Source organism: Entelurus aequoreus, linkage group LG20 (assembly GCF_033978785.1).
Source record: "Entelurus aequoreus isolate RoL-2023_Sb linkage group LG20, RoL_Eaeq_v1.1, whole genome shotgun sequence".
NCBI classification, from domain to species: Eukaryota; Metazoa; Chordata; class Actinopteri; order Syngnathiformes; family Syngnathidae; genus Entelurus; species Entelurus aequoreus.
In genome coordinates, this window is record NC_084750.1 from 26,421,561 (window position 1) to 26,435,116 (window position 13,556).

At 29.7% G+C, this 13,556-nt stretch overlaps 1 protein-coding gene across 1 annotated transcript in view; it reads right to left on the reverse strand.

The window, feature by feature from the left end:
• Window positions 1-13,556, reverse strand: part of arhgef2 (rho/rac guanine nucleotide exchange factor (GEF) 2) — a 33,966-nt gene that overhangs the window by 18,372 nt on the left and 2,038 nt on the right. The window contains exons 2-6 of the mRNA XM_062029815.1: window positions 6,491-6,638; window positions 5,116-5,183; window positions 2,795-2,858; window positions 2,590-2,722; window positions 1,101-1,204 (exon numbers count right to left, since the gene is read on the reverse strand). Of these exons, the coding sequence (XP_061885799.1) occupies window positions 1,101-1,204; window positions 2,590-2,722; window positions 2,795-2,858; window positions 5,116-5,183; window positions 6,491-6,638 (517 nt within the window). The remainder of the gene's footprint in view (window positions 1-1,100; window positions 1,205-2,589; window positions 2,723-2,794; window positions 2,859-5,115; window positions 5,184-6,490; window positions 6,639-13,556) is intronic.

Below are 13,556 nucleotides of genomic sequence, written 5' to 3' on the forward strand. Positions count from 1 at the left end.
TGACGACTATGAGAACACAATGAAAGGGTTATGAGAATACCATAAAAACACAATGAGAAGACTATGAGAAGACCTTTTGAAAACTATGAAAAACACTATAAGAAGACCAAGAGAACACAATGGAAAGATTATAAGAAGACCATGAGAAAACTGAGAACACCATGAGAACCCCATTGAGAAGACAATGAAAAGATTATGAGAAGACCTTTAGAAGACCATGAGAACACAAAGCGAAGATTATGAGAAGACCATGAGAAAACAATGAGAACACAATGAACAGAAAATTAGAACACAACCAGAAGGCCTTTAGAAGACTATGCAAACACTATGAGAAGAAAATGAGAACACAATCGGAAGGCCTTTAGAAGACTATGCGAACACCATGAGAAGAAAATGAGAACACAATCAGAAGGCCTTTAGAAGACTATGCAAACACCATGAGAAGAAAATGAGAACACAATCAGAAGGCCTTTAGAAGACTATGCAAACACCATGAGAAGAAAATGAGAACACAATCAGAATGCCTTTAGAAGACTATGCAAACACCATGAGAAGAAAATGAGAACACAATCAGAAGGCCTATACTACGAGAAGACCATTGGGAGACCATGAGAACACAATAAGAAGATAATGAGAATACCTTTTGAAGAACATGACAAGACTATGGGAACACATGAAGAAAAACATGAAAAGACTATGAGAACAGCATGGGAACACCATGAGACAACTATGAAAACCCAATAAGGAGTCCATGAGAAGAGCATGTTCAAATTGCGAGAAGACGATGAGAACAATGAGAAGACTATGAGAATATCATGAGAAGACAATAAGAAGACTATGAGAACAGCATTTGAAAACTATGAGAACACCATAAGAAATTATGAAAACACCATTAGAAGACTATGAGAACACCATTAGAAGACTATGAAAAGACAACGAGAACACCATAAAAAGACTACTAGAAGACCATGAGAAGACCATGGGAAAACAAACAGAACATAGCGAACAGCATGAGTAGACTGAGAACACAGAGAAGACGAGCAAGAATAACATAAAGAAGAGCACGTTACAAAGGTATGGAAGTAAAAAAAGGAACATACCGTCGTCTGTAAGAGACTCCATGGACAAAGTCCTGCTCCTGAAGTTCAGAGACTCGGTCGAATGAGACAAAATCCTCCGGAGACCCACAGAGTCCTCGCTTGCCCTGCGTGCAGGAGGACAGGAATTGTTGTTAGGACCAATCATGAGGACAGGAAGTGTTGTGAGGCCCAATCATGCAGAAGGACAGGAAGTGTTGTGAGGACCAATCATGCAGAAGGACAGGAAGTGTTGTTAGGACCAATCATGCAGAAGGACAGGAAGTGTTGTTAGGACCAATCATGCAGAAGGACAGGAAGTGTGGTTAGGACCAATCATGCAGAAGGACAGGAAGTGTTATTAGGACCAATCATGTAGAAGGACAGGAAGTGTTGTTATGACCAATCATGTAAAAGGACAGGAAGTGTTGTTAGGACCAAACATGCAGAAGGACAGGAAGTGTGGTGAGGACCAATCATGCAGAAGGACAGGAAGTGTTGTGAGGACCAATAATTCAGAAAGACTGGAAGTGTTGTGAGGACCAATCATGCAAAAGGACAGGAAGTGTTGTTAGAACCAATCATGCAGAAGGACAGGAAGTGTTGTGAGGACCAAACATGCAGAAGGACAGGAAGTGTGGTGAGGACCAATCATGTAGAAGGACAGGAAGTGTGGTGTGGACCAATCATGCAGAAGGACAGGAAGTGTGGTGAGGACCAATCATGCAAAAGGACAGGAAGTGTGGTGAGGACCAATAATGCAGAAGGACAGGAAGTGTGGTGAGGACCAATAATGCAGAAGGACAGGAAGTGTGGTGTGGACCAATCATGCAGAAGGACAGGAAGTGTGGTGAGGAACAATCATGCAAAAGGACAGGAAGTGTGGTGAGGACCAATCATGCAAAAGGACAGGAAGTGTTGTTAGAACCAATCATGCAGAAGGACAGGAAGTGTTGTGAGGACCAATCATGCAGAAGGACAGGAAGTGTTGTGAGGACCAAACATGCAGAAGGACAGGAAGTGTGGTGAGGACCAATCATGCAGAAGGACAGGAAGTGTGGTGAGGACCAATCATGCAGAAGGACAGGAAGTGTGGTGAGGACCAATCATGCAGACGGACAGGAAGTGTTGTTAGGACCAATCATGCAGAAGGACAGGAAGTGTGGTGGGGACCAATCATGCAGAAGGACAGGAAGTGTTGTGAGGACCAATCATGCAGAAGGACAGGAAGTGTGGTGAGGACCAATCATGCAGAAGGACAGGAAGTGTTGTGAGGACCAATCATGCAGACGGACAGGAAGTGTTGTTAGGACCAATCATGCAGACGGACAGGAAGTGTTGTTAGGACCAATCATGCAGAAGGACAGGAAGTGTGGTGAGGACCAATCATGCAGAAGGACAGGAAGTGTTGTTAGGACCAAACATGCAGAAGGACAGGAAGTGTGGTGAGGACCAATCATGCAGAAGGACAGGAAGTGTGGTGAGGACCAATCAGTGTGCTTTTCACACTCACTTGGCGAGGTTATTGGTGGAGACGCTCTTGGCGAGCGAGAGACCCGAGCGAACGCGGCGTGATCCCAGCAGAGACTGGCGAAGACTGTCTGAGGGGTAGATGGCCGAGCTGGGACGCTCCTTCACCGTCGGTGCTGAGGGACCACAACGTTGTCATGACAACCACAGCTTGGATCCAAACTACATCTTCCGATCCGTTTACTCACTTTTGTTCCGCAGCGCAACGTTCTGAAGAGCAGAACTGTTCCTCGCCATCGCCAGCTTCTGTTGCTAGGATACAAACATTCATATAACATTACTGCTAATGAAACGTATCCATATATATTGTTAGTAATATGACATATACTGTATTATTATTGTTAATATGACATTATTAGTGTTAATATAACATTACTGCTAATGAAACGTATACATATATAGTTAGTAATAGGACCTACACTGTATCATTAGTGTTATTATGACATTATTAGTGTTAACATGGCATTAATAGTGTTAATATAACATTATTATTGTTAATAAAACATTATTAGTATTAATAAGATAGTATTAGTGTTAATATAACAATGTTAATCAGACATTTTCTGTTAATAAGCAATTATTAGTGTTAATATGACATTATTGTTAATATGGCATTAATAGTGTTAGTATAAAATTATTATTGTTAATAAAACATTATTAGTGTTAATAAGACATTATTAGTGTTAATATGACATTATTAGTGTTAACATAACATTACTGCTAATAAAACGTATACATATATAATGTTACTAATATGACCTACACTGTATCATTAGTGGTAATATGGCATTATTAATGTTAATATGGCATTAATAGTGTTAATATGACATTATTAGTGTTAATAAAACATTTTCTGTTAATAAGCAATTATTAGTGTTAATATGAAATTATTAGTGTTAATAAGACACTATTAGAGTCAATATGACATTATTATTGTTAATATAACATTACTGCTAATAAAACGTATACATATATTGTTAGTAATATGACCTACACTGTATCATTAGTGTTATTATGACATTATTAGTGTTAATAAGACGTTATTAGTGTTAATATGACATTATTAGTGCTAATATAACATTATTAGTGTTAGTATAACATTACTGCTAAAAAAATGTATACATATATATTGTTAGTAATATGACCTACACTATATCATTAGTGTTATTATTACATTAATAGTGTTAATAAGACATTATTAGTGTTATTATGACATTATTAGTGTTATTATGACGTTATTAGTGTTAATATGACATAAGTGCCAATACAACATTTTTGCTAATAAAACGTAAACATATACATTGTTAGTAATATGACCTACACCATATCATTTGTGCTATTATTACATTAATAGTGTTAATAAGACATTATTAGTGTTTATATGACATTATTAGTCTTAATATGACATTATTGGTGTTATTATGACATTATTAGTGTTAATATAACATTACTGCTAATAAAACGAATACATATATATTGTTAGTAATATGACCTACACTGTATCATTAGTGTAAATAAGACATTATTAGTGTTAATATGACATTATTAGTGTCAATACGACATTATCAGTGTTAATATGAAATTGTTATTGTTAACATAACACTACTGTTAATAAAATGTGTATATATATATATATATATATATATATATATATATATATATATATATATATATATATATATATATATATATATATATATATATATATAGTTAGTAATATGACCTACACTGTATCATTAGTGTTATTATGACATTATTAGTGTTAATAAGACATTATTAATTTTACTATTCTGTATTATCATTAGTGTAAATATACATTATATTAATTTGCATATTGTGGTCTTGAAGTGCAAAACACATTTCATGAACTAAATTATAAATACAGAAAATCAAGTCATTTATTTTGTCTTTTTTTAAAGGGGAACTGCATTTTTGGGGGGGAAAGTTGGTCAACTTTATAGACCCGGAGAAGGCGAGTAAGACACGAAAAGACACTCGTACATGAGTATTATGATTAATTCTTCATCTAAACGGGAAGATATAAACATCCCAGTGAGAGCAGACATCGTACAGTAAGTGATTGTTTTATTTTGTTTGTTGTCTCGCATGAAGGCTGCCATAGTGTCGTTGTTGTCGAAAGGAAATATATATTAAAATGATCAAAATATGTAAATATTAAATGTTATTATGAATGTTACTACATTACATATATACTTACAGTGTGTATATAAAACCTTGATGGAGGTTTTTTAGAGCGCTTTACAGGCGGAATAGAGGAACTTCCATTGACTCCATTCTTAGCTGACTTTCGCTAACATTTATTTACGATTTAGAATGCTTAAAAAAGGAAAAACGTGGTTTTTTGTGCATAAGGATTGTGAATGACGGACAATATTCCCCTCCAAAAAATGCAGTTCCCCTTTAAAATGTTGTACTTGTGTTTTGCACGTGCAAGCAGCTTGACAAAGAAAAGTTATCAAAAGATGATTTTTGAGCGTGAATCACATACCTTCTGCTTCATCTTGGCACAGCTGGCCAGACTGTCCCTGCAGCGGTTGTGGATGGTGACGTTACATGCTGACACAGCAAATTACAGTCAATCACACGGCAAATCACTCCACTGATCACGCGCGTGTGTGTGTGTGTTCTTGTATTTCTACCCTTCTTGAGACATCAACAAGGAAAAGTACCTTCAATATGAGGAGCGGTGAACAAGTTAGGACATAAATCATGGTGCCAATACGGAAAACCATTGCATCTAATAGAGAATGTCTCATTAGCACCCCTGGTGCAGAAATCTATCAAAATGAGGGTGGTCCCAAAAAGGAGGGATTTTTCAAATTGACTGTGTGTCGCTTTTAAAAGTGCTCTCCCTCTGGTCAACATATGAAATAACAAGTGTGTGTAAAAATTTGAAGTGCTCCCCCTCTGGCCAACATATGTAATAACCAGTGTGTGTAAGAAATTGAAATGCGCCCCCTTTGGCCAAAATGAATACAAATAAATACATATGTATATAGAGACATACTGTAATAACGGATTAAATAATGATTAAAAATCAATTACAAACTAAAAATACAAAAATTAACTAAAAGCAGTTTTTTTTTCACAATATGTTGACTTTTTTCTAATAAAATTGGGAACAATTTCTCATATTTTTTGTTTCTGTAATATTGCAATATTTTCTTGTAAAATTATTACTTTTAATGTAAAATTATTACTTTTTACTGCAAAATGGTGACATTTGTCATATAAAATTCTGACTGTTATCACAATATTTCCAATTTGGTTGTTGTTCTTGTAAAATAGTGACACTTTTTGAGTAAAATTATGACTTTTGTCATCATTTTGCCAAGTAAAATTCCGAATATTATTATTATATTGCCAAAATGTTTAAGTTTCCTTATAAAATTTAGACTTTTGTCCAGTAAAATGACGTTTCATACAATTGCCAGAATTTGAGTTTGAGTTTATTTCGAACATGCAAGCATACAACAAAAACAAAAAATGTACCGGTAAGCTTTTTCTTGTAAAATTGCGTCTGTTATTGAGTGAAAGTCCCAACTTTTATCATAATATTGCACAAATGTTCCGTTTTTATCGTAAAATTTTAACTTGCGTTGAGTAAAATTACGTCTTTTATTATAGTGCTGCCAGAATTCTAAGTTTTTCTTATGAAATTGTGACCTTTGTCTTGTGGAATTCCAACTAATTTTTCACAACAAGCTTTTTTATATTTGCATAGTATATATATATATTATTAATGTTGTAAATACAAATCTTTATATATCAAGAAAGGGCGGTCCTAAAGAGGTAGGCCTTTTTTCGGAGGTCTCAAGAAGGTAACAAATACGAGAACGTGTGTGTGTGTGTGTGTGTGTTACCAGGGCAGCTGAGCGCCTCCTTAGCGGTGATGCTTCTGTTACAGGAGGAACACAAGGTGGTGGACGAGACGGTGAGCGAAGTGAAGAGATGACCTTTGCTAGAACGAGCCTCCTTCTCTCGCTCCTTCTGACGCTCCTTCTCCTTGTTCTAACAACAATTATTAAATTAGTCAAAATGATTTACACTACCATCATTTTTATTACAATCATCAAGTTTCCTCCCACCTCCAAAGACATGCACCTGGGGATAGGTTGATTGGCAACACTAAATTGACCCTAGTGTGTAAATGTGAGTGTGAATGTTGTCTGTCTATCTGTGTTGGCCCTGCGATGAGGTGGCGACTTGTCCAGGGTGTAGCCCGCCTTCTGCCCGATTGTAGCTGAGATAGGCTCCAGACGCCTATTAAAATGTTTTTTTTAAATATAATTATTAACACAATCAACAATTATCACTACAATCAACAATGTATTAACACGATTAACAATGATCATTTGTACTACAATCAACAATGAATGTGTTTATTAACACAAATTTATTTATTGCAATAAAGAATTATTGTCGTAATGAAAATGTATTTGTGTTTTTTATTATGAATCAACGTTGATTTGATCACAAGTGGCTGCACAAGATCTGAACCCACATCCGGGCAAGGAAAAACTCAAAAGCCCAAAATGGGAAAAGAAGAAAACCTTTGGAAGGGGCCGCAGATGTTGGGGCCCCGCTCCTGGGTCACCGGCTGCTACGAATGCCAAATGGGTTCAGTTAATAACAGTTTTTATTAGTTATCAACTCAAATAAAATGATTATTAGGGCAATCAACAATTATTATATTTATTGCTACAATCAATGAATATTAATATTTTATTAACACAATGATCATTTTTACTACAATCAACAATGATTCATATTTTTATTGACACAAAAATAAAAAAAAATTGTATTATTGCAATTATCATCATTATTATTGCAATCTAAAAGTAACGCTATTTTTTTTATCAACAACTGTCAATATTTTATTATTACAAATAACAAATATTTTTATCAACAAAATTATTATTACAATCACCAATTATTATTATTAACACAATTAACAATTATTATTATTATAAGAAAAATTATTAGCATATTTGGTAACTCAGTTATTAATTATTATTATTATTAACGTGAATAACAATTATAATAATTATTACATTACTAAATCAACAGTTATTTTTCATTAACACAATTATTTTTTAATTATTTAATTATTACAATTAACAATTTAATTATGAGTATAATCTACAAGTAATAATATTTTAATAAAAAAATCCACAATCATCAATATTTCATTATTACAAATAATATATATCAATATTTTTGTTAACAATCAAAATATATTTTTATTGTCGCAATGAACAATTCTCATCATTATTACTTCAATCTAAAAGTAAGACTATTTTTCTCAACAAAAATTACAATTGTAATATTTTATTATTACAAATATCAAATATTTTCAATCAACAATTATTATTTGTATTATTACAATTACCAATTGTTATTAGTAACGCAGTTAACAATTATTATTATTACAATACAAATTATTAACAACTTAAATAACCCAATTATCAATTATTATTAAAGCAAATAACATTATTATTCAAACACAATCAACAATTATTAATATTTTTAATAACACAACTAATTATAAGTATTACTAAATTACATAAATACTATGTTAACAGTTATTTTTCATTAACAATAATTATTATTTTTCGTTATCACAATCAAAAAGTATTATTACAATTAACAATTATTTTCAAATATTACTACAATCTACAAGTAATAATATTTTAATCAACAAAATCCTTAATTATCAATATTTTATTGTTACAAAAAACAAATATCAATATTTTTCTAACACAATCAACAATTATTATTGTAATACTGCTAATAACAAGTACTATTATCACAACAAAAATATAAAAACACATTTATTAACACAATGAACAATCATTATTATTAACAAAATCTACATTATTGTTGAAACACAATCAATAATTATTATAATTATTACTACAATCAACAAGTATTAATATTTCATTAACACTATTGACAGATTTCATTAATACTACATTACATACATACTTCATGAACAATTGTTATTTTTATTAACAAAATCACAATTAATATTTTAATTATTACAATCAACAATAATTATCATTAGTACGATCTACAAGTATTAATAGTTGTATTAACACAATCAACGATTATCAATATTTTGTTGAACAAATAAATATTAATATTTGTATTTACTATTTTTTATTATTACAATTATTACCATAATTATTATTATTACAATCAACAATTATTAATATTTATATAAAGACAATCAACAATTATCAATATTTTATTAATCAAATATTAATCATTGTATTTACAAAATCAACAATAATAATTTTTACTACAATTATTACCATTATTAATATTAAAATCAACAATTATTAAATACCATTGCTGTTATTACAATCAACAATTAATATTATTTATATAAACACAGTCAACAATTACAAATATTTTATTAAACAAATTTAAAAAAAAAAATTTTTATTTACACAATCAACAATTCTTATTTTTATTTCTACAATTATAACTTTTATTTTTTTTACAATAAACAATTATTAAATACCATTGTTATTAATACAATAAACAATTAGTAATACTTACATAAACAATAACAAATATTTCATTAAACAAATAACAAATATTAATATTTTATTTACACAATCAACAATTATTATTATTATAACGACAATTATTACCATTATAATTATTATAATGAACAATTATTAAATACCATTATTATTACAATAAACAATTATTACATACCATTGTTATTGCTGCAATAAAGAATTATTAATACTTCCATGAACACAATCAACGATTACAAATATGTGATTAAACAAATATTAATATTTTTATTTACACAATCAAAAATAGTAATTATTTTTATTTCTACAATTATAACCATTATTATAATTAACAATCATTATTATTAGTACTACAATTATTTCCATTATTAATATTATTATAATCAACAATTATTATATACCATTATCGTTGCAATCAATAACTATTATTATTTATATAAACACCATCAACAATGATCAAAATTTAATTAAAGAAATAATAATATTATTATTACTACAATCAACAATTATTATTTGTATTATTACAATTATGACCATTATTATTACTACAACAATCAACAAATATTAAATTCCATTGTTATTACTACAATCAACAATTATTAATATTTATATAAACACAGTCAACAGTTATGTTTAATATTACAATGAACAATTATTTACAAAATAATATATTTCTACTACAATCACCAATTAATATTATTACTACTATTATTACAAACAATCTGCCATCATCATTATTATTATTAGAGTATTACAAACAAACTATTAATATTCTGTTTCAGTACTTTATTGTCATTCTTGTTCGTGAATGTCTCCAAAACAAAAACATGTCCCATAAAACGTGATCTTTTCTTGATGTTTTGGATGAAAAGACGTATTTGAAAACAAATATGTATTTTCAGTATTCGTCTTAGTTTGTGTTAATTAGTGAGATGTATAGCAGGAAAACAACACAACCTGGTTATGACATCACAAGTCACATGACATTAGTTTGAGGGCTGAGCTTGTTATCAGTATGGCCAAGGAAGCGCTGGATAGGATATAAAGAGGCAGTATCCGGTGTGTATCCGTACAATAGTTGTTTTGTAGTACTCAGTACTAGTATGACAAAGTACAGTGGCTGCTTTCTCATTCCTGCAAAGTCGTCAGCTGACACAAGTCAGAAGACCACCAAGAACTTTTTCGCCAGACAAAAGTGTCACATTGCCACCGTAGCACAGCAAGAACACTATTGATTTTGGGAAATTTAGAAAACATTTCACTCAAAAAAAAAGTATAACAAAAAAAAATGGTAATAATAATATTGAACAATGATAATATTTAATAATAGTAGTAATATTAAACAATAATAATACTAATAATAATATTTAATTATAGTAATATTTAACAATAATAATATTTTAAAATAATAACAATAATGATATTAATCATATTTAACAATAATAACAATAAATAAGTAATAATATTCATGTTTAATAACAATAAATAGTAATAATAATATTTAACAATGATAATAATATTTAATAATAGTAGTAATATTAAACTAACAATAATTATAATAATAATAATATTTAACAATAGTAATAGTAATATTTAACAATAATAATATTTTAAAATGATTATGATAACAATGATGATTATAATATTTAACAATAATAGGAACAAATAATAATATTAAAGTTTAATAATAATAATATGTAATATTTAACAATTATAATAATATTTAATAATAATAGTAGTGATATTAAACAATAATTATAATACAAATAATAATTAATAATAGTAATAGTAGTATTTAACAATAATAATATTTAAAAATAATAATAACAATGATAATAATATTTAACAATAATAACAAATAATAATAAATAATAATATTAACGTTTAATAATAATAACTTGTAATAATAATGATAATAAATAATAATATTTAATCATAATTATTATTATCCTTAACAATTAATAATAATTATATTTAATAATAACTGCCTTAAAGACTAGAAACAAAAACAATTGTCTCTGCTTTCTAAATTTAGACGTAACCATGAAATATAATCATAAATCTTCATGAATGTTATACTTTTACATTTTAACTTTATATAGTTTTATTGTACACTTTAGTGGCCTTGCTGGGTTTCACTCAACACATGTTTTACCCCAACACATTGTGAAAAAAATGTGAAATATTCCTTAAGTCACATGACCCACAGGAAGTTGCACCATTCACATCCTCTGCAGGTCGCCAAGAACAAAATTACATTCACTCTTTTTTTTTAATGCATCATTTTTAAACTACTACTGGGATTTTAATCGTATCGCAGTCCTGTTACCGACATTATTTTTTGTATTTTTTTCTGTGTAAAATTACTGTAATGTGCTTGGTGTCATTTCATGTATTTACTACTAATATGCTACAAACACACTCCTGTTACTTTCAGTCCTGTTACTACATTTTAATCTTTCAAATTTTTTTTGTATTGCGTTATTATGGTATTATGTATTTGATAATACCACACTAAAACTCACTCCTGTGTACTAAATTTTAACCTTTAAAATCTTTTTTTTGTATCACTGTAACATGCCTAAGTGTCAACATGTGTTACCGTAAATGGTATGTGGCTGTACTTAATGTACCGGTATTTGCTAATAATATGCTAAAAAATTCACTCCTGTTACTAAATGTTTTATCTTTTAAATAGTTTCTTTGGTATCACTGTAACGTGCTTAAGTGTTAACATGCTACATACATGTTAGGTGATTACATTTTAGGTATTTGCTATTTTTACCCTAAAGACTCCCTTCTGCTACCTACATTTTTTATGTTGCAGCAATATTTCATGTATTTGCTAACACAATGCTAAACACTCACTCCTGTTATTTTCATGTTACTTAATTTAAAAACATATATTTTAAATAACATCTTTGAATAACTTTCATGTGCTTAGTGTTAACATGATATTAGCATAAATGCTATGTGGCGGCTATATTTCATGTATTTGCTAACTCGATGCTAAAAAACCACTCCTGTTACTTTCGGTCATGTTACCTAATTAAAAAAAAAAAATCAAAAAATCATTTTTGAATTACTGTAATGTGCTTAGTGTTAACATGATATTAGCATAGACGCTATGTCGCGGCTATATGTCATGTATTTGCTCACTACGCTAAAAACTAATTCCTGTTACTTTCAGTCATGTTACCAAATGTAAAAAGTTGTATTTATTTTTTTAAATCACTGTAATGTGCTTAGTGTTAACATGATATTAGCATTAATGCTATGTCGCAGCAATATTTCATGTATTTGCTAACACAATGCTAAACACTCACTCCTGTTACTTTCAGTCATGTTACCTAATTCAAACAAATATTTTAAAAATACAATTTTTGAATCACTTAGTGTTAACATGCTATTAGCATAAATGCTATGTTGCGGCTATATGTCATGTATTTGCTAACACAATGCTAAACACTCACTCCTGTTATTTTCATGTTACTTAATTTAAAAACATATATTTTAAATAACATCTTTGAATAACTTTCATGTGCTTAGTGTTAACATGATATTAGCATAAATGCTATGTGGCGGCTATATTTCATGTATTTGCTAACTCGATGCTAAAAAACCACTCCTGTTACTTTCGGTCATGTTACCTAATTTAAAAAAAAAAATCAAAATATCATTTTTGAATTACTGTAATGTGCTTAGTGTTAACATGATATTAGCATAGACGCTATGTCGCGGCTATATGTCATGTATTTGCTCACTACGCTAAAAACTAATTCCTGTTACTTTCAGTCATGTTACCAAATGTAAAAAGTTGTATTTATTTATTTTTTTAAATCACTGTAATGTGCTTAGTGTTAACATGATATTAGCATTAATGCTATGTCGCAGCAATATTTCATGTATTTGCTAACACAATGCTAAACACTCACTCCTGTTACTTTCAGTCATGTTACCTAATTCAAACAAATATTTTAAAAATAAAATTTTTGAATCACTTAGTGTTAACATGCTATTAGCATAAATGCTATGTTGCGGCTATATGTCATGTATTTGCTAACACAATGCTAAAAACTCACTCCTGTTACTTTCAGTCATGTTACGTAATTTAAAAAAAAAAAAAAAAACATTTTTGAATTACTGTAATGTGCTTAGTGTTAACATGATATTAGCATAAATGCTATGTGACGGCTATATTTCCTGTATTTGCTAACTCTTTGCTAAAAAATCACTCCTGTTACTTTCAGTCATGTTACCTAATTTTAAAAAAAATATTCAAAATAACATTTTTGAATTACTGTAATGTGCTTAGTGTTAACATGATATTAGCATAAACGCTATGTCGCGGCTATATGTCATGTATTTGCTAACACAA